A 27998-nucleotide genomic window follows, 5' to 3' on the forward strand; every position below is an offset into this window, starting at 1 on the left:
GGAAATATCATGTGTTAAGATTTAATAATAATAATCATAATAATATTTCAAAAACAATGAGAGAGAGTGCATTATACACAAGATCTGGTACTCAGTGCTTTTTATTGGCCGTTTGCTCTGTGCCAGTGTATTTGGGTAGTGGTAAGTGGATAAAAAACCCAGATGGGACATTTCTCCAAGGAGGGAAGGAGAGAGGGTAGGCAGGAGGTTCAGAATCGGACAAACGTGGCATCAATCTGCCGGACAGAAGGAAGAGCCAGCATGATTTTGCGCCGGTACTGAGGATCCTTCTGCAGGGGGTTTCTCTCCAGATATACAGTTTCCAAATTCTTGGCTCCCTTCAGCTCATCCAGGTCACTCCAACTCTCAACGAGATTATCATTCATCTGTGAAGCACACACATGAACACTCCCAGCAAAGCTTCATTAGTGAGAACATAACCCAGACAGACACCGCTCATGAGGAGTCACCCGTTACCAAGAACCAGGGGGCAGTTAGGCTGTGTGGTTACCATCCTGGTAGAATCTGCTTGGTCCTGCTTTGAGCAGTGGGTTGGACTAGATGACCTCCTGTGGTCTCTTCCAACCCTGATATTCTATGAATCTAGCTAGAAAGAATGACACCATATGAGCTTCCTCAATGTGAAGCCTTGCTAAGCATTCTCTGTTCCCTACTCCAAGCACAGTTATTCTGCAGCAATATCTACCACAACACCCGCCCCCAGGTAATGTGTAACCAGAATTCAACTCGACAGGTTTTAACGTACCATGGAAATGCCCCCTATTAGCTCTCTCTTGTCTACAGAGCATCACAGGAATGCCTTACTCACTGCAAACACCACACCCTCGTGACTTGTCCCTTCACCACATTGCTGCAGTTTTGGCCTCAAGGATAGATTCACGGGTTCCCCTTTAATATTGTTCCCCTAAAGCCATCCCCTGCCCGACAAGGCAAAGCTTGAGCTCTCCAGTCTAAGGGCACCAACCTCTCCTAGGCGGACATTCTCATGTAGGGGTAGAAATGCTGTGAGCCTCGCTTCAGCAGGTTTCCTCTCGTGTCTTCACTGGGAGGCAGTCTGACTCCCACAGAAAAAGCTGCATGGTTCAAGCTATAAACCTAAGGCCTGCTCAGATCTCAATGCCATCTACAACAGAGGCCTCATACCCCGCCACTGCAACCAACCCCCCCGCAGGGCTAACTATGGTCTCTTGACAGCTCGGCTCCTTTGAACACTGCTCCCCAAAATACACCCACTGGAAGGCAGGATGGCTTCCATAGCGTAGAGACTCCATGCGTGTCACTGAAGACAATATGCAGCAGCTGGCAGTACTCTGAACCACAGTTGGCAAGGGGGAGGGATACAAACACACAGTTCGGTCTTATTACCATTCTGTCCCACATTTGGATCCTGGCCGAATTCCAGCAGGGGTGTCACAGAAAAAGTGGAGCACACTATGCAGCCACAATTCCCCTATCCCAGATGTGAAAGCTTCAGCTCTCCTTTGCTCCTGTAAGCAGAGCTTGCAGGTTCACAAGTTACAGCACCAGCAATATCTTTACACTCAAAATAACGGACCAGACCTCTTTCAGCGCACTGCTCCCCACTCACAACATGCAACCAAGGCAAGCAGCACTGAGAACTCCTAACTTGCCAAAATTGCAGTTGTGAAGTGGAAAAGCAGTGTTTTTCCTTGAAGTGCCTACTTCCCACCACCCCAGGGAAAGACAGCTGCTCTAACAACAGGGGCCATGTGTCACCAAAGGATGGTTGTGGGGTTAAGACGCTGCACTGGGCCTCTGGAAATCACTTCTCAGCTCTGCCACAGAGTCTGTGAGACCTCAGATAAGTCAATCTGTTGGTGTCTCAATCGCTCCTGCCCACATCCATAATATGGGAGTCATTTTTCCCTACTCAGAAGGGTGATAGAGAGACATTCATATACTATTGTGCCAGGAGCCATATGAATACCTAGTTAGAGTAGGACAAACTATCTGCAACATTCCTGGACTTAACAAGTGATGCTACATCTGTGCTAACTTTAATACTCTTTATTTAGGGCACTGAATAGGGTCAGAAGGATGCATACAGCATTTAGGAACTAGAACCCTGCAATTACTGGTAATTAAAAAATAATTCTTTAAGGTGGGCTTCATGAAACTGTAAAGTATCAGAGGGGTAGCCGTGTTAGTCTGGTTCTGTAGAAGCAGCAAAGAATCCTGTGGCACCCTAGAGTAGGAGCAACACTGATGTGCTTTGAAGAGAATTTTGCCCAGTTCTCTCCATCAGGAGGGATACAGGGCCAAGTTAAAAGAATATTAAACGGGAAAGCTGAGGCTTAGATGGGGAAGGGAGTTGGAGATCATGAGCAGACCTTTACCAATGCACTGCTCTCCGTTTCAGTAGTGGCCTCTTCATAAAGTCAAAGTCCTATAGAATTAGGTTGCTCCCCCTTTCCTTCCTGAGGAGGAAACACCAGCAACTGGAGCAACTTTTTCTTCTGGGAGCAAAACACTTTGTAAATTTCTCCATTTGGTTCAAAGATTCTAGTAATTTGAAAAGAATCGCACCAGATTCTGCACACACAAACTAATCTGTACAGTCTCACTTTGAGGCCTGTAGTAGGCCACACTTCATAGGAAGCCTGAGCTCCTTGATGTATAAAGGCAGTTCATTCTGGCATGAGTAGGCTCAGATGGGAACCACAAAACTGACTAATACGGCCTTTGAAAGGTTACATTAAAGGGTTGGAAAAGCACCGTCCAAGAAGCCTCTATACTGGATTCTAGCTTGATTTCATGTCCAGATACTTCCCAGTCCTGCAGCCAAAGCCTCCATCCAAGGGCTCAGACAGTGAAAAGTTCCAAATGATGAAAACGTGAAACAGAAAAATGTGGCTTCTATGGCTTCTATTTATTAAGCATTAGAAGAGCAAGTGCTGACACACCTTAACTGAACATAGCAAGAAACACTGTACACTATGGGGGCTGGAGCACTGAGATTCCAGGTGGCTATCTATTCCTCTGTTCAAACTTCTTTCCCTTCCTGACAGAAACTGCAGAAACAAAATGCAGGGCTTAGCCATCCAGGACGCCACCAACCAGAGCCAGCTCAGTATTATGATCTGGCTAGCAGGAGCGGAAACACCCAGAGGACAGCTGATTTTTTCCTGAATGGTTACAAGGAACTGACCAGACTGACTCTGCTCTAAAACTGCTTTTAAAAACTTTGGCTCACCTCTGCACCAAAATGCATTATATCTACTTCTATTACACAGCCATACTGTAACGTACAGAAAAGCTAGCAGAGCTCTATACTTCAAAGCCATCATGATTAGGGCTATAGCCCGAGCACAGTGGCAAGATCAGTATTCTAAGGAGACAGGCACCTGACATAATTAAGGGCCTGCTATCACTAAAAACCTGTAAAATGAATGAACTGTGATGACTTTTCTCATAATCCCTCCCCTATGCGGACAGGTAAGGAGAAGAAGGGCTTACAACCTTGTCTCCAGAACAAAGGGAACACTTGAAAAAAAAAAACTCAGTCCACATCAGCTCTAATGAGCACTGGAGCTGGAATCTAAGAGATGTACAACTCAAGATTTTAAACCCTCCCCACCACACCCAGTCAAGGAGAAGGATTTCTTTCAGTATGTATCTGTTTCAGCAAGGCCTGCACTTACCCAGAATTCCTGCAGTTCTGTTAGATGGCTGACATTTTCAATCTTTTTGATCCTATTGGATGCAATGTCCAACATTGTAAGTTTGTTCTGAAACAAGCAAATGAAAACTTTAGCTTGGATTTCCTCATCTCATCCTCTACCCCACTCTGAGTCCCAGAGCTGAAAATTTTGAGAAGCACTAGTAACACCACTGCCAGCTGGCTATATTGCTAGCTAGCAAAAATACAATTGGCTAATTAGGGACTAATTAGTATTGTCCTAACTCCTCCCCAGGATTATGAAACTTCTGAATATGAGAAAAAATAAATTCAGTGCAAGAACTCTCACTGCTTAACTACAGCAGAGAAGATAGTTTTTAAATCAAGACAGCTTGCCAATCTCCCTGAAACAACTGAAAACAATTACTAGCTGGCCAGTCTGCTAGCTGAACCAATTGCTCCTGAGCAGTGAGCTTTCCTTGTAATATTTTAAAATTAGTAATCAGACATTCCAACAAGACGTTTTGGAATCTACAAAAAATCTGATTAAAAAAACAACTCTCTAAGGCGGCAGGTTTAAAGACAGGAATTCTATGCATTAGGAAGCCCAAGAATTTTAGAAAACGTATCCCTGCATATGCAGGAGATCAGCTAAAGTACTCTGATTGCTCTGATCTCCAGGGGTGCCTCACAATGCCACCTATTGGTAAAAGGGCATGGAAACATCACAGGCTTTTCCATCAGGGCAATCCAAGGCAGAAATACAGAAAGTTGGACTGATTTAAAAGAGCAAGATGGCATGGTTTGCCTCTTCTGACCCATGACAACTCACTTAGTCATTTCTGGTGCCTGTGTGAGAGAAACTCATGGCTACCTATTACAGATCCAATTCATCTTTCAACTCAGGAGTTTAGCAGCAGAGATAACTGGCAGAAGTGCTGTTAGGCCTCCCTGTGCTAGTTAGCAGTCAAATGGTTACATTAACTGCTTCAAGACTCCATCTACCTCGTACAGTTTGAGAGTCCATTCCAGACTGACTAGAAACATGCAAGTTCCCATCAGAAGAGGAGGCGGCTTATGTTTTGTTTTATTGTTTTAGGTATAATAGATAAAGAATGTATACGGTTTTCTGAGAAGTTCAACTTTCTTTGGGTAACTTAAGGAAAACAGGAACTTCCCAGCAACACCAATGTAAGACGAACCCAGCCATCCTGGGAAGTATTGTGAGGCCAGCCCTGACGACTTCTTAAAAGAAAGCCAATGAGACGCTCACATTGTTCTCCAGTCCCTCGATGACTTCTATGCCGTTGTGGCTAAGGTACAGCTCACGCAGATTCACCAGGTTCTGTAGACCCTCAATCTTGGTCAGCCGGTTGCTCTGAAATTGTACAGGAGGGAGTGAAAGTCCAGCCCAAAGGAATGAACCCAGAGTGAACTCTTATACAAGAAAGAATTTCAAGAATATTTCTACAGAGCACAGATCATTTAGATAGAAATAAAGTGCATGGGGAGGAAGGACTTTGCCTGTAACAGAGGAAGGAACTGTACAACACTGTACCCTGATGGATCTGGGACATTCAATTACTTTGAAACTTTTGTAACCAACTCGCAAGCAAGTTCCAGGTGAGCCACAGTCCCTTCAAACCTCGCAGGATCTCGGATTCTTCCCCTACTTATGACAGCTGCAACCCTGAAGGCCTTTTCTATTTAGTCTGTTTAGAAGACCAGGCAAGGACTTCAACAGCACTCATTTTATATTGCTCTTTTACGAGCTGGAAAAGAGAACGATGTAGCAATTATAAACAGACTCCCAAATACATCTGTTATGTGCTTACTGTGTCTGTCATACATGTGAAGTTTTTATTGGCAGTGAAACACTGTGTGTGTACTAATGTCTGGTTGTTATACCCCCTGCTGGAACTTGCCAGGCTACTATACCGGTGTGCAGGGGAAAAGAGATTATTCCAAAACCTCCTTTGGGTCAGAGAAACAAACTGATAAATTAAAAAGTAATAAGTCACTAGGACCAGCTGGTATTCACCCAAGAGTTCTGAAGGAACTCAAATGTAAAATTGCAGAACTACTAACTGTGATATGTAACTTATCATTTGAATCAGGTTTTGTACCAGATGATTGGAGGATAGCTAATGTGATGCCAATTTTTTAAAAAGGTTCCAGACACAATCCCAGCATTTACGGGCCAGTAAGCCTAACTTCAGTGCTGGGCAAACTGGCTGAAACTAAAGTAAACAGAATTTTCAGATACACAGATGAATGTGATTTGTTGGGGAAGAGTCAACATGGTTTTTGTAAAGGGAAATCCTGCCTCACCCATCTACTAGAATTCTTTGATGGGGTCAACAAGCATGTGGACAAGGGGGAAACCAGTGGATATAGTGTATTAGATTTTCAGAACAACTTTGACAAGGTCCCTCACCAAAGGCTCTTAAACAAAGTAAGCTGTCATGAGATAAGAGGGATGGCCCTCATAGATAACTGGTTAAAAGATTGGAAACAAAAGGTAGGAAAAAATGGTCAGTTTTCAGAATGGAGAGAGGTAAATAGTGGTGTCCCCCGGGGTCTGTACTGGAATCAGAATTGTTCAATATATTCATAAATAAGGCTAAGTTTTTGTCATGGATATTTTTAGTAAAAGTCATGGACAGGTCACGGGACATAAACAAAAATTCACAGAAGCCCGTGACCTGTCCCTGGCTTTCACAAAAAATATCCCTGACAAAAGGGGTAAGTGGGTTCAGCACCCATTGTTGCTGGGAGTCCCCGGTCTCTCCCCCACCCTCACCCCCCACTGTGACTGGGCAGCTGTGGGGACTCCCCTGCCCCCCGCTGTGGCTGGGCAGCTGCAGGGTCAGGTGGGGGCTGGGAGCTGCGGCAGTAGGGCTGGCTGGGAGCTCCAGCCCCTGGGCCAAAAATGTCTCAGAGGTCAACAGAAGTCACAGATTTCGTGACAACATTGTAGCCTTATTCATAAATTATCTGGAAAAAGCGGTAAGCAGCGAGGTGGCAAAATTTGCAGATTATACAAAACTACTCAAGATAGTTGAGCCCTAAGCGGACTGTCAAAAGTTACGAAGGTGACTGAGCAACAAAATGGCAGATGAAATTCAGTGTTGATAAATGCAAAGTAGTGCACATTGGAAAACAATCTCAACTATATATACAAAATGATGGGGTCTATATTAGTTGTTACCACTCAAGAAAGATTTTGGAGTCATTGTGGATAGTTCTCTGAAAACATCCACTCAATGTGCAGCGGCACTCAAAAAAGCAAACAGAATGTGGGGAATCATTAGGAAAGGGATAGATAATAGGACAGAAAATATCATATTGCTTCTATATAAATCCAAGGTACGCCCACATCTTGAATACTGTGTGCACATGTGATTGCCCCATCTAAAAAAAGATATAGTAGAATTGGAAAAGGTACAGAAAAGGGCAACAAAAATGATTAGTGGTATGGAACGGCTTCTGTATGAGGAGAGATTAATAAGATTGGGACTTTTCATCTTGGAAGAGAGACTACTAAGGGAGGATATGATTGAGGTCTATAAAATCATGACTGATGTGGAGAAAGTAAAGAAGGAAGTGTTATTTACTCCTCCTCATAACACAAGAACTTGGGGTTACCAAATGAAATGAATAGGCAACAAGTTTAAAACAAACAAAAGGAAATAATTCTTCACATAACGCAGTCAGTCAGTCTTGTGAAACTCTTTGCCAGAGGATATTGTGAAGGTGAAGACATTAACAGGGTTCAAAAAAGAATTAGATAAATTCATGGAGGATAGGTCCATCAATGGCTATGAGCCAGGATGGGCAGGGATGGTGTCCCTAACCTCTGTTTGCCAGGAGCTGGGAAACGGGCGACAGAGGATGAATCACTCGATGATTACCTGTTCTGTTCATTCCCTCTGGGGCACCTGGGCAGTGGCCACTGTCAGAAGACAGGATACTGGGCTAGATGGACCATTGGTCTGACCCAGTATGGCTGTTCTTATAGTCAAATGTTTACTACTTTTATTAGCTCTGCTTGTTAAAAGTGAGTAGGGTGACCAGACGTCCCGATAAAATTGGGACTGTCCCGATATTTAGGCGTTTGTCCCACGTCCCGACTGATGTTTGGCCGGGACGCAATTTCACAGCTTTTTTTTTGTCTCGATATTTTCTCCTCTGGTCACCCTAATGAGAGGTCACTTTTCTTCCACTCATCTGGTCACCCTAAAAGTGAGACACTTGGTATCAGGGCAAAAAGGATAAATCCCCTCATTTAGCACAGCCTTGGAGAGATTTCTTCTTTTCCACTGCTGCAGCAAGAGGAAATCATCCTGTGGGGACTGCTGCTGTAAGGTCAACCCCAGTGCTTAATTTGTGCTAGGGCTTGCCAAGGCTGAGCCTATAGGCTTGGCAGTTTGTAACCTTGGCACCTCTGGGATTTCCATGTCAGTTACAAAAGTAAAAAAAACAGCTTGAGCCCCAGCACCTCTTTCATTACAATTACTAGAAGTTAGTAAACGTATTTCAGCCAAGGATGCAGAAGTATTTCTTTCTTCCTCCCCTCAACCAATGTAGAACTAGACACACATTTGATGAACTTATGAAGTGCTTGCAGTTCCATTTTCAAAGGGCATTAAACAAAATACCGAGCACAGAGAAAGTCAGTCTTTAAAAAAATTTAGCTGAAGAAAGAGTGCAGATCTGCCGATTCAGGCTGTCTCATGCTTTAAATTGAGCTGTGGTTTACATGCTCCCTTGTCAAGGTGGAATGAGGAATCCAAGGAGGATCAATACCTGTATACTGAGCACTGTCAAGTTTGTCAGTGCATCCAAGTTCTGGAGCTTGGTGATTTTGTTCTTTCCCAGGAATAGGCTGTCAAGGTTAGTCAATGTGTCAATATTCTCAATTGCCTGTAAAATGACCAAAGAAGGCAGTGTTACTGCTCTGGGCACTACTTCCAGCCTTAGGTGCCACCACCAGATTCGTTTAAAGAGTGTTCAGATGGTGGGAGCACAGCAAGCAAACCTAGATCTCCTGATCAAATTAAGCATTCTGTCCTTCTGGATCTATGGAGTCCTAAAATGACTATTCATATTCAGATTAGAACTTACACCATACCATCCAGATCAGTGGTCCCCAACCTTTTTATGGCCAGTAGCACATTCATGTTTTCAGAAGAGTGTGGCGGGCACCAACAATTTTTCAAGGCTTATTTTGTATTTGTACATTAAATAATATGAAAAACATCATATTTAATATAACATAATAGAATAATCCAGAGAGAAGAGAGAAGCTGGAGAGAAGCCGCGAGGACAGAGAACACCAGTGCCCGCAGCCTGCAGCCCCGGAGTTCTCTGTCCCCGGCAGGCACGGGGCCGCAGCTTCTCTCCTCTGCTGGGCACTAGGCAGGCGCACATAAATGCCCCAGCAGGCGCCATGGTGCCCGCAGGCACCACGTTGGAGACCACTGATCCAGATGTTTTTCCACCTGGAGCTTTGAAAGCAAGCAATCTTAGATGTTAGAGATGTTCCCACAACGGTTCTCAAACTTCATTGCACCATGACTCCCTTCTGATAACAAAATTACTACGACACCCCCCTCCCCCCGGAAGGATGGGAGAGGAAAGGAGGTGGCTGGAGCCCGGGGGTGGAGCTTGGGCTTCAGCTTCAGCCCTGGGTCAGAGCAAGTCTAATGCTAGGCTTGGTGACACTATTAAAATGGGATCGCAACCCACTTTGGGGCCCAGACACACAATTTGAGAACTGCTGTGTTAGTGAATCTGGCATCCCTAACTAGGGGAGCAGGAAAGGGGAGACAATCTATGGAAAGATCCAATTCTTCTGGTGGAGTTCACATTACTCTTTATAATCCCCAAAGAAATTTAATAGTCTGATGAGCAATTCCTTAGAAGGCAGAAGCCATTTTCCCACATCACCTAGAACAAATAGTGAGCTGAATCCATTTAGAAAACTCACTCTTAACATAATAAATAACTTCAGCAGACAAACACATTACAGCCAAGCCAACTGAATGAGAATGGAAGTTACTGTCCTTGGCAGATACATTGGACTTGTTTTTAAAAAGGTTTCTGAGGATGGCAGCATTTTCAATATTACAAACACCACGTTCCATTGAGCTTAACTATAGCATTCATCCACAGCTGTGCTGCTGAGAATCACAACCCCGAATGATTCTGCAACGCGTAGTTCACATGAGCTGGGGCCTGCCTTGGGGCAGGAGCAGCACAAATGCCAGCATGCTTTCATGGAATCAATGCAGGAGTGGGAGCTAGGAGTCTTAATCCTGACTCTGCCATTGTTGTGATGTGTGGCCTGAGGCAAGTCATTCAGCCTGTGTCTCAGTTTCCCTATAATAAAATAAGGATAATAATGCTTTTTAGTTTCGCAGGCATGTTTAGTTCATAATGAGACAGTGCTTTGAAGACCGAAATGCTATACATGTGCCAAATATTATTAGTACAACTAATTATTATTAATACTAACTATTAGTACATGTGCCATTCTAGTTTAAGTACCGAACTGCTTGGAGTGAAGGGGGATGAGGGGAAGAATGAGGAAATTTCCCTCTGGATGATCAAAAGAACTGTATTCTTTGTTTCCAAAAAGAGATGTGTCCAGCCCTCCTCACAAGAGAAAGTACCAGAGGGCAGTTGAAAGGGGGGATCCCAGAGACTCCCATAAAGAAAAGGAAACACAGGCAAGCTTTTAAAATAAAATAAAAAAAATAGGGAACTTCAGCACATAAATAATTGAAGAAATTTTCTTTTTCTTCTCCTGGAGCCTCAAAGGCATACGATACTGATCAGACAAGCCATATACAACAACTTATAATGGACTCTAAAGTAGCTCCGAAAAATATTCAAACAACAAGAGTGTCGTAATTGAAAAGGCTTTTCGATATCTGCCATGTAGCCATCAACCGATAAATACATGCTGGTAACAGCTCAAATGGGGACTCTATTACACTTCACAGCCTGAGTCCCTGCCAATGATTGTGTTCTGCCAGGTCCCTGGGCAGTCTGTTCCCTGAGTTCAGCTCAGCAGTGTGAGAAACTTGCAGCTAATACCACCTCTGATACAACCAGCTGATACCCCCTCACTGGCAACTTCTGCTGTGGTAATGGGGAAGAAAATGCTTAGAGTTCTGGGGAGAAGAAAATGTGTGTGTGTGGGGGAATCTCTCTCCTTAAAGCACTGAGTCAACGAGATGCTTATTTTAGTGAGAATATTATAGAACAAGTGCAGATGGGAGACATAAGAGGTAGGTCATCAGTTAAACATCTGTTTGATAATTGGCTTAGGCCAGCCTTGCAAAAAATCAGCAAGAAAATTTACCAGAGCAGGCACAAAATAAACTTACTTGCCCACACTTACCATGACACCACCAATCAGAGAATTAGCAGCATTTTACCCACCCATCACAAAGAAGAATTACTTGACATCAAGTGAAAGAATTTTGCAAGGCAAATGACCTGTGGCTTCAAATTCCAGTGTTCTTGCCATTCATTCTAATGCACCCTCTGTCAGCAAGCCAGAGAAGTCCCGAGTATCAAAATATTGATATGACCTTGTTTAAAATTGAAATTTCAAAAGGTCCTTTCCTATATTTTCACCCTACAGATTTATCTCCAGGAATTTTGTCCATCTGTGATGCACAAGACACAAGTTACACTGCAGAAGAGAGTCACAGCTATCAACGGTTTTTATTGCCCACAAACCCAAAAGGGACAGGAGCTATTTCCTTGTGTCTGCCTTGTGTTCTCTCATCATTGCGCTGCAGCAGCCAGCCACTTAGGACAGGGCCACTTTGAGAAGTCAGAATACAATCAGTCTACAAGGATAAAGTACCATGTTTCTACTTTTTTTTTTTTTGGCATTAAAATAAGCTTTAGAGGTTACATAATCTGATGTGACCTATCTCCACATACCTTTCAGTCCTTTACCATGGAGGACAATGCACCCAAATTTGTACTTATTTATTTTTAAGCTGTTGGAAGAGATTGTCTGGGTAGTCCCTATCTGCAGCAATACAGTATTAAGAACATAACTGGATCCTCTCTGTCTTTCTCTACCTGTCTTTCAAATTGCCTCACGTACCCATAGTTGTGGGACAGAAGCTAGTCCACTTTGCTAGATTCCTGCTTGTCTCTCCAGGTCACCTATGAAGATCCCATTGCCCTGTTTGTGCAAAGTCCAAGATTCCCAATGATTTAACTGGCTGGAGCCCCAAAACTGCAGTGTTATTCCCCACAGCAGTTTCATTTCACAAGTAATACTTCCCTCTCTTGGGGAGAAATGAACGGGGCTCTCTTAGCTGTGAAGGGAAATCTATTGACTCTATAATGCAAGCAAAGCGCTCCTCTCCTTCAGCCTAAAAAAAGGGGCCAAACACAGGGAAGGGGAAGGAATTGCACCCAGGGTCCATGAAGAGAAACGTGCTCCCAGGTGATTATGATAAAAAAAAGAAAACTTCAAGAACTCTCCCCACCTCAGATGCTTTCCTTCTTTTCTTGTTATCGCCCTCAGCACAACAGCTGGTTTACCAAAGAAGCTGAGTTAAAGGGATACCATCAACTTAGAAATCACCGTTCTGACTGACACTTTTCTACCTACTATTGTTACAAGCATTCCCTAAGATTCCTATCCTGAAAGAGATTAGGGAAGTATTTCTCTCTATTTCACATTATTTATCTTGAGCATTTGACAACACTTTATGTATAGTCAGCTTCAGTATTTCCCATGTTCCCTTTTTGTGTGGATCTCACACCGAGCAACAGCAAGAGAACACACAATTGGCAGGGGTATGTAGTATCTGAAATCACTCATTCATCTTCTTGAAGTTGACCATGGTCTCTAAGGTCAGGAGAACCACATGGGTGAAAACAAATGATAGAAAGGAAAAGTCAGCTGTAGGATAGGAGATGTACAGGCATTTTAGGCTATAAGTGAATTAAAATAACTAATTCTTACTATAGGTTAGCAACATCTGCATGAAGCAGCATAAACCAGAAGTGAAAAAACAGATCTAAGCTTAACAGATTTCAATACTTAAACATGTATACCTGAACAGAGTGCCTTGCTCCAAAAAGATGAAAGGAAACTGAAGACACATTGGACATCTGAGTCCCTCTCCACAACCAACACAAGACTTGGGTGGGAGGCTGGCTTTCCCTGCTGTATTCCTGTGAGACAGCTTTGATTCTTGTATCAAAAGTGTTACTGCCTAAGTTATTGGCAAGCTCATGGCACTATTCCATTATGATTACATTGTTATAAGAACCTGAGTATTTTCAAGACAGAAATCAGCTTCTCTCTTATGATGCCCATGATCTTCTTTTCCTAGGGTGCACTGTCCCTTTATGGAACAAAGTGAGTCACTGCAAGTAACATTTTCAGAAGTGCACAGTGCATCTAAATCCTAATTCAAAAAGCTATTGACGCACTAAGTCAACAGAATGTAGGCTCCTAAGTGACATCTGAAAATACAACTCTGGGTAAAATTTTCAAAAGCACACAAGAAATAAAATGGACCATTTCAATTACGCCTAATCAGTTCTATACAAGAGCTAAAGTAATCAGAGTAAAAAGTCCCAATCAAAGGAAAGCAGCATGGCTGGATTGTCTCAGATAGTTCAACTAGAACAGAGCTTTCCAGTCTCCAAGGTGTATGCAGAACAAGACAGAAGGGAGGAGCAGCTGCTCCCTTTCTAGGCTGGCTTCTGACCTCATCTCTAGAGACGGGACTGGTCAGCATCCAAATGAGTGAGTGTGGAAGAGGACTTGGAAAAGACTAAGCCATTCCCTACCACTCTCGATCTTGCATAGCAGATATTACAAGTACTCCTTTTTTCTCCAAAAATATGTGCATTCCTTCTATCTGCCCCTTCCACATTTCTATGCGACATGACTGAGTTGTCTCAGTTGTATCTAGCCAGCTATTACTAGATCCCCATCTACTTTCACCACATAGAGTAGATGTTAATTTTGCTACTACTATACATTTTGCAGTCGTGCCTACCCGGATTCGATTGGATCCCAGCTCTAACATCTGTAATTGCTGTAAGTTGCTCAGGTTCTCAATTTTGCTGATTTTATTGTTGACCAGGAAGAGTTTTTTAAGCTGGGTGAGCCAGTCTAGTCCTTCAATGTGTCGCAGCAAGTTAAAAGAGATGTCCAGGATCCTGCCATAAGCAAAGCAAACAAAGACCTTGTCAATCCAAGGCAAAAGCAAAGGGAGACCATGGAAAGGGCACTTGCATATTGGGGAGGAAGGGGATCTAAAGCAAATTTTATATCACCTATGGAGCTCAAGCACTTTGTTAGCACACTGAGCTATAGGGAGTCAGAAATGGCATTTGTTTACCATACAGGAAATTAAATACATGCTTAAAACAGGGTCTGAAGAAACAAAAAGAATTGGCACTACTTTCACATCACCGCCTGAACCCAACCCAACAGTGGCACTCAGGCCCCCAATTTTAAAAATGCTATTACAACATCCCTTTCCCAACCCAGCATGTCCCTATGTGGAGGCGTTTGTGTACTCAGTCTAAACTAAGCTGAATTTCAGTATCCTCAACAATTTATCACCTTTTGCAAGGCCTCATGTCCTCTAGCTAGGAGGACAGGACAGAATTCAGCTGCTTGGAGGAGGAAGGATGAGTTTGTGGTTAGGACACTGGACTGGGATTCAGTTCCCTGCTATAGACTTCCACTGTGACCTTGAGCGAGCCACTGTATAATGGGGATAACAATATTCTCTCTTTCTGCTACCTTTTGTCTGCCTTGCTTAGTTAGACTGGAAGCTCTTCAGGGCAGGAACTGTGTTTGCACAGTGCCCTGCACAAAGGGGCTCTGATCTCACTCATGGCCAATAGCTGCTTCTATAATGCAAATCCTAGTTACAGTGGTCACCACAGAACAGTGGGAGGCTACACTCCTCTTCTCTGGGGTAGAAGGCCATTGCCGTAATGCAGCACTCTAGCCACACATCTACAGTACGTTTAATTTTTGGTTTTAACAAAAAATTGTCCCTAATCGCCTCTAATGAAACCAGTTTACAGCAAGACCTAAATTCCAATGAAGAACATAAGACAGTGTGTATGTAGCACCCATGTGAATCTCCATAAGAAGAGTCTACAAGCAGAGAGTGCCACGTGCGTAATTAAGGTTTTGGTTTGGTTTTTTTTAAATGCCTAATGACACATTTTGCTTGACGACCACTTTATAGAAAGCCTGCAGACTGGAGCCTCATTTACTACATCACCACGCAGTCCTGGTCATTCCCTCCTCGCTGGATACTCACTCAAGGTCTGTCAGGGCCTCTAAGTTCTCAATCTTCCGAATCTGATTGTCATAGAGATCCAGTTCTCTGAGAGTCTGCAGCTGTTCCAGGTTCTCGATGCACTTAACCAAATTCTGACGTAGACACAGAGTCTGAGTATTGGGGATAAGTTAAAAAAAGCCACAACAAAGTGAGAAAAACCTCATGAGAAAAAAAAATGCATCTGAAAATGACAATATGCACCCCTTCTTTGGAGTTACCATCAGACTCCATTTTATAGTTCATCCCCATTACCATGAGAAGAAGGAAATGTCGATCCAGTTTCTTTAAGGACAAGAAAAGCACAGCCATGCCAGGTATAGGGTGGGGAAGGAGCGCATGGAACTGATGCTGTGGCTAGCGCATTAACTAAAGGCCCAATTCAAGTCAATAGGAATTTAGTCATGGAATTCAAGGATTGCAGACTTCAGCCCAAAGGGAGTCACGTTCTAGAAGCAGGGAGGGACCTCGTTCCCATTATCTTGTTGAAAGGATTCTGTTATGCCACAGACTTGCAAAATAAGGACAGGTCATTCTAGCTGAAAGGATGGACCATCACACAGGAACAATCCTTGTAATGCTGAAAAAAGCAATAGTCAAATTTTTCTACAGAATTTTGCTTCTCCAGTTTTGTTAATAGCTGTCCTGCTGGAGCTAGTTACACTTCAAATTAGGGTTCAGCATCACAGTTTGCTAGTCCAAAGAACTTACTTCCAACTGACTAGTCTCTCAACAAGGGCATATTTTATGTTTCAGCCTATCATAGAGTGTACTATAGTCTCAAAATGCACAACAGTGATTTTCAGAAAGCCCTCAAAAGTTATTGTTATGGCAGATGTCACCAGGTCACACTGTTAAAAGTCTTCCAAGTTTGATGGTGTGCAAGCAAATTTTTAGTCTTGGAAGAAATGCTTGTAGTGGTGTTAGGTTTTGGTTGTGCAAGTTTCTGCGTAGAGGCAGCTTTGGGAAGAGAGGGAGTTGTGGAAGCAGCAGGAGAGATTGCTCTCTGCCTCAATGTCAAATCTTGAAGCAGAGTTTGTGTTGAGATGAGATTCCTGAAAGAAGAGAGTTGCCTGCACTTCTGTTCCAGGACTGGTGTGTAGGTGTAAATAAAGCAAGTTACACTTTGAATAAACCTAGATTCCATGTCACTGATTTCTCCTCCACTGGGAAGCAGACTTACAAGGCCCTGACATCTGCTACTGCTTGGCAGAGGGACAGTTACATTCTTCACAGCCACACATCTTAAAAGGTTGCTCATTAGAATCTCTGCCGGTTCCCAGCTAGAGAAAGACTCATCATACTGGCTGACTTACAGATAAATGACATAAGATTTGCAGCTCCTAGAGTTGCTTGTACCTTGATGCTCACCATTCCTTCTGAGTCTCACCTTCACTTTCTTGAGCACTTCAAATCCCTCGATCTTTCCAATTCGGAAATGATTCAGGTCAACATCCTGAAAGAGAAAAGAGAGAAGACTCTGACTCATTCACTGGCTGTTTGGGGTTGAAGGTCTGTTTCATGATAGTGTCTTCCAAGTCCAGAGTGCAAATGCTGCTTGTGCCTTGCCATGAAAGGGAGACTGTAGGTTCATAGAATATATAGACCTCAATAAGACCCCTTCTTCTTAAAAAGCTTGCAAAACTCTGGTCTTGCAGGCAGCTGAGCGCCATTAAGTATGCGGGGAACTTGGGTTTGTTGCCCAAGATGGCATGTCTGCCTACAGCTGAAAAAGTCTGAACTAGAGAATATTTTAGTGGTTATAGCAACCTGCATGTGTTTGGTTCATTTAACAGAAGGGAAGTTTTTTGGATGAGTTTTGCTTTTATGAAGATAAAGTGCTAATTCTATTGGCTAGAGCTAGGTACTGCACAGGATTCCCATACATACCTTTCTAGTGTTACCTCAATCCTAACTAGAGCATCCTTTGCTATTCCAGTCCTGGGCCTCTGCTGGCAGAGATTGCCAATTGTGTCTAATTATTTGGTGGTTTTGTGACAACAGGTGTGAATAGGTGAACAGCTAATACATTTACCATCTGTGCTGTCTAGCCCCTGCTCCTCAGTTTTTGCCAGAGAAACATACAAACAAAATGTAAATACAACACCTGCCAAAGTTCAGCAAATTTCTCTGTAAACAGTCTCTCACAATTCATTTATCTGACAGGCTGAGTGGATAACTTCCTGTGTGTGCTGACAGAATAAAGTTTTGCAACAGCAAGGAGATCTTTAAAGACAGTCTAACAAATGCTTACAACCTGTTGCTTTATGTTTATACTGTCTCTGCTTTAAAATGACTCCATGCTTGTCCTAATATCCCAGGTTGTTAACAAAAAAATCCCAGCTATTGATTAAAAAAGTACATCTCTGCTTCTGACTGCAAAACTCAGATTCAATTTTGGGGCGATCTGGACAGCCAACACTTCTGGAAGAATTATTCCTCTTGTCCAAAGTTCAGATACTTTCTCACAGAACTAGTCATCCTTTGCCTACCTTTCCTTCTTTAAATAAGTCCGATATGAATGCAACCAGCATTACCTCAGCTTCCGGGTCCAGGTTAATTGTCTCCATATCAACTGGTGTCTCTGCTTCTCCTGCAGCAGAATGAGAACATACAGTATAAACTCACATTATACATCAACTGATGGAAAGGCTGCAGTGCTTCTCCACTGGGCGGAGAGGTGCGGAAGTGAATGCTCTTTAGGCAATCTAAGAAGGTGAGAAATATACTACTTTGAGTCTTTGCTGCACTGGACAGAAGCTGCAACTACATGAATGTCAACATTGTCCATCTAGTTGAGAATGCAAACGTCACTAACAACAGAATTTCGTACTTTGATTCACAGTGCAGAAAATAATTATAATTCTCCAGCCTAGCTCTAGTGAAGCTGGTAAATGCTGCTGGATCAACACCCAGGTATGATGGAGGTCTCTGGTTGAAGTAGTGACTAATACTGGGATGCCAGGTTTTAGCAGGACTGTTGATTTTTCAGCTACCCTGACATTTAGCTGATTTACTCCTGCACATTCTCCATCTTCCTTTGTGAACAGTCACAGTTGCTGAAATAACTACTCTCCTCAAATAACCCAGTATAATATTCCCAGGGGAAAAACTAGCACACACAGGTTGTCTGGTGGAAACATATTGACCTGCATGTTCAACTACCTGAAGAATTCCACCCTTATTGGAATACTGAAAGCATATGTTACTGGTTTGCGTGCCTTCTTGAATGGTTTTTCCTTTTTGTTTAAATGAGCACACCAATATTTTAGAATGCAGCATTTGTTATGTGGGGTATGTTGTTCTGGGAAACGCTTTTACATCTCTGGAACACAGCCCAGTATTTTCATGCACTTCTAGCACAACATTAGAGGGTATTTAGTGGAGAGATTCACGTTGAATAATTCATGTGTGTTTCCCATTTGGTGAAGTGAGTGGGCTGGGTGTATCAATTTCAGTATACGATTTCAAAAGACAGATATTCAACATAGGAATAGGTTACATTTCAAACCTATGGTCCTTTATGCTGAAGGAAACCTACAGGAATTAACTACTGCTGAGCACACAGACTTTGGATTAATGCAATCTCACTTTATTAGCCCCTTCAGTAATACCTGATCCTATTTGTTTTTTTTGGTTCAATCAAGCATCCATTCAAATGACTAATATCCAACTACACTGGAAAAGTGCATTTCTTAGACGTACCTGACACACACTCCAGTACTGAAGGGATTCATGGTACAGAATTAAAACTCAATAGAGTCTAGCAGACCGATATGCTAATATTCTCAAATTCTGTAATATACATTGCCTGCTTTACTTCTACTGTTGCCCCTATTTCATCAATTCAGAATGGGAGGACTGATTGACTCAGGGGAGTTGGTGATTGATATGGAGCCTTTGCCCTCTATCTTTCTAATCTGAATACAGCATAAATCAGCAGTGACCACAACAACTTGTAGCCATCTGATGTGAAACAAGCTTGTGGTTTGGGAGCCGTTCTGAGTAGCATCACAAAAAACACGGCCACAACTGACACCAATCAGTATGCTGGTTGACAGCCTCAGCAGATGCCAAAGGATGAATTACCCTGTGATCCTTCCAGGCAATCCCTTCTTGTTTGGATTGAAACACCTTGGTAGAGCCGTGTGGAGAAGCATGCTCTGTCACTGCCAAAGCTGTACACGTTCTATGGATGCCTAGAGTAAAAAAGGCTGCCAAACTGCCAACAGCCTCAGCCCAAACAAATTACGCTGCAACGAACAGCCCAACTGAATTTACAGCCAGCCAACTACAGATCTGCAGGACAAGACTGTAAAAACAATTATTTGAGATCTCACTTGAAACTAACACATTCTCCTTGTATTAAGAAGTATAAAGAGCCTGTTGCAAGGCATAAGGTACAGGAGGCCACTCCACTGTATCTCCACAATTCTCCAATGACAACATTGCCAAAGCGATACAGCTGGTAGATCATTGTGATTAACAAACACTAGTATTATTCAAAATCTTACTGTGCTTTGTTCCATGACAAGCTCCCTCAGGATCACCTCGGCACTGACCCATTCACATGTGCTTTCTTTGGTAGCAATGAGTTAATACAATACTACTTTAACTGACGAGCCCTGATTGGAAGGCTCGACATAAGTGCACTAAACAGGCATTAATAAAAAAACCCCCAAATCTCTGTACTGTCACCATTTGACATTGGGTAAAATAAGCCACAGACAGGTTAGATGATTTATCCAAGGTCACACACAAATTCTGTGGCGCAGCCAGGAACAGAAACCACATCTGACTCCCAGTCTTGTACTTAAATCAATAAGGTAATGGAACCTCTTAATGACAAAGTCTGCCTTCCCAGAACTTGTATATGTTATGCTAACACCATGAGTATAAATAAAGATTTCATTGAGAAGAACATGGCTGCCCACCTGATTTTGCTACTCATACATAATTCATGTTATCCCAAACAAGTGCCAATAAAACTTGTGGCCACACAAGCATTTATTTTATGGCAGGGGTTCTCAACCTTTTTCTTACTGAGGCCCCCCTCAACATGCTAATAAAACATCAGGGCCCAGCCGGGGGAGGGCAGAAGCGCGGGTCTCTGAGCCAGGGTGTGGGGGGGAACTCTTGGGCATAAGCATAGTTTTACTTCTATTTGGGGGGCTCTAAAAGAACTAAAAGCTGGGGGGGCTCAAGCCAGGTCTGCAAAGCGGGGTCCAAGGAGGGAGCACTACCTCCACCCCGACTCACTCAGGAGGCCACTCGGCCTGTCTGGGCTATGGGGGGATGCAATCAAAAAAATAGAACTTAAAGGAGGGGGGACTCAGTTCAAAAAGTTTGAAAATCGCTCAGGATGCAGGGAGGGGGTAACTGGGGCTGTGTGCAGGCAGGGAAGTAGCTTAGGGTGCAGGCAGGAGGTAGGTAGTGGCTGTGTACAGGTGGGGGGCGGGCTCCCAGTGCTGCTCCTGGCTTGGGGGGCTTGAAGGCGAGGGTGCTGGCATCAGCCCTGTGCCCAGCTTGGGGGGACAGGGGAGGACGCAGGCTTCAGCCCCACGCTGCTCCCGGCTTGGGGTGTGGGGGGGGGGGAGGGGGGAAGGTGGGGTGCCAGCTTCAGCCCTGCAACGCTTTTGGGTGGGGGGGAGAGGGCACTGGCTTCAGCTCCGTGATGTTCCTGGCTTCGGGGGTGGGTATGGAGGGAGCTGGCTTCAGCCCCACAACACTCCCGGGCTGGGGGGAGTGTAGGAGGTCTGCTCCCGGCTTTGGGGAGGCAAGGGGTGCCAACTTCAGCCCCGCGACACTGCACGTTTCGGCTCTGGGGCTTGGGGCACCAGGTTTCAGCCGTGGGGCTCCGCAGCCCCCCTGAAAGGGCTCATGGACCGTTAGGGGGTCACGGACCCCCAGTTGAGAACTGCTGGTTTATGGCACATTAGAGACAATCTTTAGAATTCCTAAATCTTACTTAGGCTTGGGATTAACACGTCATATTAAACACAATGTTTAATATGTTAAACATATTCCTGTATGTTCTGTATCTATCTGCTTGCAAAGCTGGGTTGCCTTAGTTACTTTAAGTCATGCTATTTAAAGCAATCCAGCTTTAGAGCCAGAGCAAGAGTTATCAGTACATAAATAAGCCAGCTAAAATGATTCAAAAGTAGTTTTTCAAAAGGAGACAGCAAGAAACCCTCTCATTTCCTCCTCCTTCTACTATCCTCGCCCACACGCATTCATCCCCGCTGTAGTTACAGCAAAGAAGCTGTACACGACCTACTTTCCCATGGGTTTAGAGAGACAGAGTGGGCTGGAAGAACCACTGTACCACTGGAGAAGTTGGGGGACTTTTTAGCTGCCACAAATAGAAAAGGGAAATTATAAATAAAGACAGATTTATTTATTTATTTGACACTCTTCTAACAGGGTTGGTATTTTTTAAATAGTTCAGGCAGACAGCACATGAGAAGTCCTAAGGTGCCAAATAAATATAAATTGTGATGATGACAACTACGAAATACACGTGTGAATATATATCAAGTGTAACAGCCTACAGACATGCAATTTAAAACCAAATATACAAAAGTCAGGAAATGTAAAACAGTTAAGATTTACATATCAATGCTGACTCCCCCCCCCCAACATTCTATATCCTACATATTAAGATGGATTACACATTTAATAGTCTAATCAGACATCTCTATATATGTGCAACACAGGTGACATAACATTGCTATAGGAACCTTAAAATGTATTTTGACTCTGCAAAGTAAGTAATAAAAACAGTACTAACAGATCTACTTCCTAGGTAGTCTGTCTGTAATCTTCTTATTTCTCTAACAAAAATAAGTTTTTACTGCTCTTTCCTCCTGTTAGCACTTTATATCCAATACTGGGTCCTGCATCATCACCAGAACTATTATGTTCTGATTGCAGAATCTTTTGATATCTGTGGTGGTACTGGAGCCAGAAAGAACCCTGCTTGATTTTCAGAATCAATGCACTAGATAGAAAAACAACAGGTTTTTACTTGTAAACTGAGCAAAAGTGATATAGCATCACTAACAGGCATCAAACACATAACCCTATACTGGTATTTTTACAGTCATTGCTAAGAGTAGAACTGCACTTTAACTCATGTGTATTAAAATATGTTAATATTGCTTTCGCACAGTTTTTATTTTATATTAACTGTGTTTTCTGAGGAAAAAATAAAAAAACTCCAACTCTGTAGAATTGCACAACTGAGCTTTTGTGCAACTTCACTGACTGTAGAGTTTTGTACCTTGGAGAGTCCATATGTAGGTTTTTTTCTGCAAGATTGAGTTCCACATTACAAAACGACTGGTTTATGTAAGTCCATAGTACCACAGGCACTTGTAATTACAAGCATAACTGCACTTTTCTTTAACTCCAAATGCATGAAAAAATATTAGATTACTTATAACTATGTTCTTTAAAAACATGTATGCTATTCCTTGGAGAACTGATTGCATGTGAAATTTGAAATCTCAGCTGTTTGAGCTATCCAGGTTTAAGTTTACCTTTCAGTTGTGTAACTCAAACTGGTTGGCTGGATTTAACTACAAATATTTCAACCAAGGCAGAGAACAGGTATTTTTATTTTTTAACTGACAGTTTTGGATGGAAAGATGAAATCTAGATGGAAACATTAAATAAGCTCCCAATTTATACTGTCCATCCAATCTAAACTTTGTCTCCTTGTTTTGTTCTGTAGTGGAAATATGCTGTTTGATATATACTGTTTATTAACTATTTAATAAAGATGTCCAAAGAAACAAACACATAAAATCTAGTCCCAGGGTACAATTAAGCTATGTCAGTTCTATATACAATCATAATGTACTGTGTTAGCAGAGAAGAATTTTATGAAAGATTGATCTGTTTGGCATTATCAAGTATGTTGATTATAAAAGTAGGGCTTCTGATTTATGGTTTTAACCAATAAATAGTGATAACCACTCCCGATACTACAAAAAAAAAATCAGTGTTTATCCAATTAAAACCAGAAATACACTGGAAATGGTTACTTATATCTACAGGTTTGCCTACATGTGGACTTTGGGGGTGTGATTTTTAACAAGCACTAAAGTGTTGCAAGTATTACAGCAGGGATAGTCAATTATTTTTTATCAAGGTCCAAATTTCTTGGTCAAGGTCCAGACCGCCACCTAGCTCCTCTCCCCTAATCCTCTGATTGCCCACATACCAAGCTCCTTGATTGATTGCCAGCTCCCCGCCTGCCCTGCCAGGAGAGTAAGGTGACCTTATTTCCCTAAACTGAAAACAGAAAGCAAGGGGTTGGCCTCAGCCACCTGGCATAAACACACACGTTCCTCTGTGTCCCGAATTAAGCCAAGTAGGAGAAATGGGGCAGAGGGTAAGAGGAAAGGGTATGGACTGGGATCTGGGCAGCAAAGCAGTGTGTGACTGTGCATGAATACTTTTGAGCTTGGAGCCAGGAGGTGAAGCTGTTGGACTATGATCTAGCTAGTGGTGCAATGCCTTTTTGAGGGCTGGGATAGCAGAGGGGCAGGAAGGAGGCTCCAGGTAGTGGGAGTAGGGTGACCAGATGTCCCAATTTTATAGGGACAGTCCTGATATTCGGGGCTTTTACTTATATAGGTACCTATTACCCCCCACCCACTGTCCTGATTTTTCACACTTTCTATCTGGTCACCCTAAGTGGGAGGGCCCAAGGAGACTCCAGATAGCAGCCCTGGTGAGATGGGAGGAAGCCGGGATGTGGTGGAAGCGGACTGGGGAAGGAAAGAGACCGGCTGGGTGGGGGACTTGGAGCTGGAGAGGGCTCTGGGTACTGGGGAGGACATAAGGCCATGGTGGAGGCTCCAGAAACCACTCAGGGTCAGGGGGCAAAAGGCCAGGGTGGGGACTCCAGGAACTGTTTGGGAGCAGGGGGCACGAGACGGGGGCCTCCAGGGACTATTTGGAGTACAAGTATGGCTCCGCTTGGCTCCAGCTCAGCTTCAGCTTGCACACAGAGGCAACATGTAGCTGTAGCTAGTGGAGGGAGGCACAAATGAAAGGTTCTGGGGGGTCACGTAACCCTCCCACCCCCTTTCTCAAGACACTCAAAAGCAAGGAGGGAGTGCTTCCCTGGCAGCAGGACTCTCCATGTGTGTCCGTGCAGTGCAGGGAGGGAGTATGGTGGCTGGCTGAGCTCCTCCCACCATGGGGCTGCATTGCCTCTCACCTGCAGATGGTCTGCAAAGCAGGCAGCAGTGCTGAAACTCCAGCAGCAGGCAAGGTGAAACAGCCCCATGTGGGTGGGGAGGGAGGAGCTCAGCCAGCTCCCCTGCTCCCTACCTGCACTGCACCGACACAGGGAGAGTGCAGCTGCCAGAGGGAGTGCTGTCTCCTCGCTTCTGGGCATATCCTCCAGGGGCATCCGGAACAATCGGGGGGGGGGGGGGGGGGCCGTGACTCCGCCAGCCCCACCCATGCATTGCCTCTGCCCCCATGGTCCACTGTAAAGCATCTGGCTGCCTGGATTTGGACTACAGTTCATGTATTGCCTACCCTGCATTACAGTATGTCCTACTGTAATTAATAATGTATAATATATGTAACATTACAGATATAAAAAGAAAAACCCCAAACCTTCCCATTTTTGGACATACATAAAACTCAAAGATTGATAAAAAATAACCTGCAAATAATTAATAAACCCCTAAAAATAAAAGCCCTAATTATAAGGTGCTGAAAGTTTATGTAAATTGTACAGCAGTTCCCATATGTACTTTTTACAGCAAGTAATGCAGAGTTACACAGTATATTGGAATGGATCCTTTGAATGGGACATGGGTTTTTAAACTTTCCTAGTAATTTGCTATTTTGAACTGAGTATACCTTTGCAAATGTTAAGGGGTAATATTAAGATTGGGTGGTCTCTATAACCAGTGATGTGTTAGTCAGAGAGGAAGGATTATATGGCAATGGAGAACTGGCTGGAACCCCTAATTTTTTAGAAAAGCGTGTGTAGAATTTCTACCAAAAGAAGTGTAACTGTGTTTCTGAGTATTATCTGGACCTCACTGAAACACTTCAGACTGTAATTCTTTCTTGAACAAGTTTTTATTGGAGGATTTCCCTCCTTTAAAAAAAAAAAAAGTCCCAAAAGTTTAAATGATGTTGGCATATGAGATCTGCATAAAGGGATCTGCTCTGACAGTTCTTAAATGGACTGCTAAAGAAGACCTACTCTCCTGCAGGCCCATCAGGACAACTAAAGCCTCTAAGCACTATTACAAACAATAATAAATAATAATGGTGCTAGTTTTGAGCTAAGAGGATTCAGGAGAGGAGCAAAAATAGGACTTTAAAAGGAACAATGCCTGAAACCTCTCCACAGTAAAAAGTAATAATGAAGTACATCAGAAAAATCCTATTCTCTTTGATACTGTAAACTCTTTGAAGATTCCTTTTAAGTCAAATATGTTTGCAGATAAATAAAAACAAAGATACTACAAAGGACCAGAATTAAAGTGAATCTCAAAATATAGATCCATAGAGCAGATGTGATTAATTAACTAAAATATAATACATGATCAGAGTAACTGCAAAACTGGGAATGGTACAAACATTTTATTACACATGGCATTAAGAAGTCCATTCTTAAAATGACGATTAGGCTCAATTAGGTACCTGTTAAGTTCTCCCCATTCTGCTCATCTCTCAGGCTCTGCTGACTGAGGTCTGTTACTATGCAACCTGCTTGCTTCTTCCCTTCATCATCTCCTGACTCTTCTGACTCTACCCGCCTGTCAACTGTGTAAGATACATAACAGCAGGGTTAGGCTAGTTTCAGAAAACAGCAGCAGTAAGCAGGTACAATAACCAAGAGTCATATAAACCACTATGAGGTTAGTAGAGAGCCTAAATTTACTAAATTAAAGGTTTAGTCTTAAATAAAAGTCCTCTTACCCCTTGTTTTTACTTTGATTTTTGAAGCACTTTTTCCTCCCTTCACATCTTCCTAAACCAACAATCTGGGAAGAAGACCGGAGGAAAAAGGAAATTTCTTAGATCAATGGAGTGTAAATCCAAAGATTAAGGTAATGGAATTAGAACTGTGACATTTAAAGACCAACCATTCCCTGTTGCAACCCACAAGGCCACCTCATCTCCCCAGCAACAACTCATGAGACCCGTTCATAATTTCATTCAGTGCAGAGCTAAGGCCTCTTGAGCACTGAGATCCATCTTGCTCAAAGGTTTGGACAGAATTTTATGTGACTATAAACAACCTTAAATATGACACTATCCCATGGGGGGAGGGGGAAGGGCGGGGAGAGTAGGGGAAAGATGATTCAATCATGGTTACAAATAAGCTGTATTTCTATTGCACCTTTCATTTGATGATGAAAAGACACTGTACAGTGATTAATTAGCCTCACAACACTCCCCATTTTACTAATAGCTTAAGTGATTCACAAAAAGGTCAAGCAACTTAGCCAAGAACACCCAGATCCAGAGGTGGAATAGGACCCAGTTCCCTTGCAAATCCCATATTTTAACCACTACCCTATGTTCATCTCCAGTCCGCAAGTGCAGGATCTCAAAATCCTTAACAAGTTTAGCCCTAACTACTCCCAGTAGGAAACTAACACAAAGTACTTCTTCAAACCCCATCCCTCAAACCAGCTTCGGAATTGGTCTCCCTTTCGGCACCCCAGCCATTCCCTTCTTGCCAGTCCAAAGCTTGACCTGGCCCCACCTGCCCCCCGCTGCCAGCACCCAGGCCAGTGCCGTAACAAGGGTGAGGCAAGTGAGGCACTTGCCTCGGGCATGCAAAGCTGAGGGGCGCAGAAAAAGATGAAATTGCATTAAGAATATTTCTCTGCTTGCCAATAACTGTGGCTTCTTGCAAAAGAAGCTTCAGTAAACTCAAATTAATTAAAAACTACCTTTGAGCAACTACGGGTCAGGAGAGATTAACAAATATGTCCATCTTGTCAATAGAACATGAAGTACCGGTAGTGAATAATATTAATTTTCATGCAATTATCGATGAATTTGCCTCATTAAAAGCACAAAAAGTACAATTTTGAAAAATAATCATTAATCATATCAGATATGGTTCTACAGCTAAATTTTATTTGTGATTATTTAAATAGTAGGTTACATGCACTATGATGCACACCATATATGTATTAGTTGATTTTGTATGCGGAACTTATGATTCAAATAAACAAACATTCTAGTATCATTATTATTCTTGTTATTTACGGTTGGGTTTTTTGTTTTTTAACAAAGTAACTACTATGAAATTATATGGAGGCGGGAGGGCGCAATTTTATATTCTTGCCTCAAGCGCAAAAATAGCTAGTTACGGCTCTGACCCCGGCAACAAGCCTTCCGCTCTCCGGGCACCATCACCCCGGCAGACCCTGCCCCTCCAGCCAGCCGTCCCCGCAGGCCCAACCCTGCTACCCCCCTCCCTGCCCAGCCGGGTCAGTCCGCGTCGGGCCCGGGACTCCGGACCAGCCCGACCGCACCCGGCAGGGAAGCTGGCCTGATGCCCCGAGCATCGCCCCAGACCTCGGCTCCCCCCGCCATTCCCAGCCTGGGCTGTCACCTCAGGCTGCCCGGGGCCGGCCCGAGCCCCCCGCCATCAGCTGCCTCCTTCCCGCCCGGCCCCACGGGCTTCCCCCCACCGGCCCCCGGCCCCCTTCGCCGGGTGCCCCGGGGGCCCAGCCCCGTCTCGCCTCCGGCTGCTGCGAGCAAGCGAACGGGCGAAGGCTCATCCCCCGCCCCGACACAGCCGGGCTCTTACCCTCCATCATCTCCTGCAGCGGCCCCTCTCCTCTCTCCGCCGCCATGTCGCTTTTCCTGCCCCCACCCACTCCCCCTCGCAGCAACGGGAACAACCAATCAGCGGTCTCAGCGGGGCACGGGTTTCCGCCAATCAGCTCAGCTGCTGTTTCGCAGAGGCC

At 43.6% G+C, this 27998-nt stretch overlaps 1 protein-coding gene across 4 annotated transcripts; it reads right to left on the minus strand.

Moving 5' to 3' along the window:
• Window positions 1–5: 5 nt before the first annotated feature.
• On the minus strand, window positions 6–27995 carry PPP1R7 (protein phosphatase 1 regulatory subunit 7). Of its 4 annotated transcripts, XM_039488822.1 has the most exons (11): window positions 27839–27972; window positions 25987–26051; window positions 25708–25830; window positions 17514–17614; window positions 16412–16477; window positions 15004–15134; window positions 13717–13879; window positions 8471–8587; window positions 4935–5039; window positions 3684–3770; window positions 6–386 (listed from the first exon to the last, which is right to left on the minus strand). In XM_039488822.1, the coding sequence occupies exons 4-11, from the start codon at window positions 17589–17591 to the stop codon at window positions 210–212; spliced, it is 924 nt and encodes a 307-aa protein (XP_039344756.1). In that variant the 5' UTR covers window positions 17592–17614; window positions 25708–25830; window positions 25987–26051; window positions 27839–27972; the 3' UTR covers window positions 6–209. The 4 variants fall into 4 exon arrangements, with proteins under 4 accessions (XP_039344756.1, XP_039344754.1, XP_039344757.1 ...); XM_039488820.1 differs by lacking the exon at window positions 25987–26051 and having other exon boundaries at window positions 27839–27995; XM_039488823.1 differs by lacking the exon at window positions 27839–27972 and having other exon boundaries at window positions 17559–17614; window positions 25987–26007.
• Window positions 27996–27998: the final 3 nt, after the last annotated feature.

The sequence above is a fragment of the Mauremys reevesii genome, linkage group 9 (assembly GCF_016161935.1).
Source record: "Mauremys reevesii isolate NIE-2019 linkage group 9, ASM1616193v1, whole genome shotgun sequence".
Taxonomy (NCBI): Eukaryota; Metazoa; Chordata; order Testudines; family Geoemydidae; genus Mauremys; species Mauremys reevesii.

Excerpts from the sequence above, each read along its gene's own strand:
- PPP1R7 (XM_039488820.1), bottom strand. The coding sequence starts at position 27,884 with ATGGCGGCGGAGAGAGGAGAGGGGCCGCTGCAGGAGATGATGGAGG. Across the intron at positions 16,478-17,513 it reads ACTTATTTAAAGAAGGAAAG|GATGTTGACCTGAATCATTT; the intron begins GTAGGCAAAGGA and ends TTTCTCTTTCAG. Across the intron at positions 13,880-15,003 it reads GAGGCCCTGACAGACCTTGA|GATCCTGGACATCTCTTTTA; the intron begins GTGAGTATCCAG and ends TGCTTATGGCAG.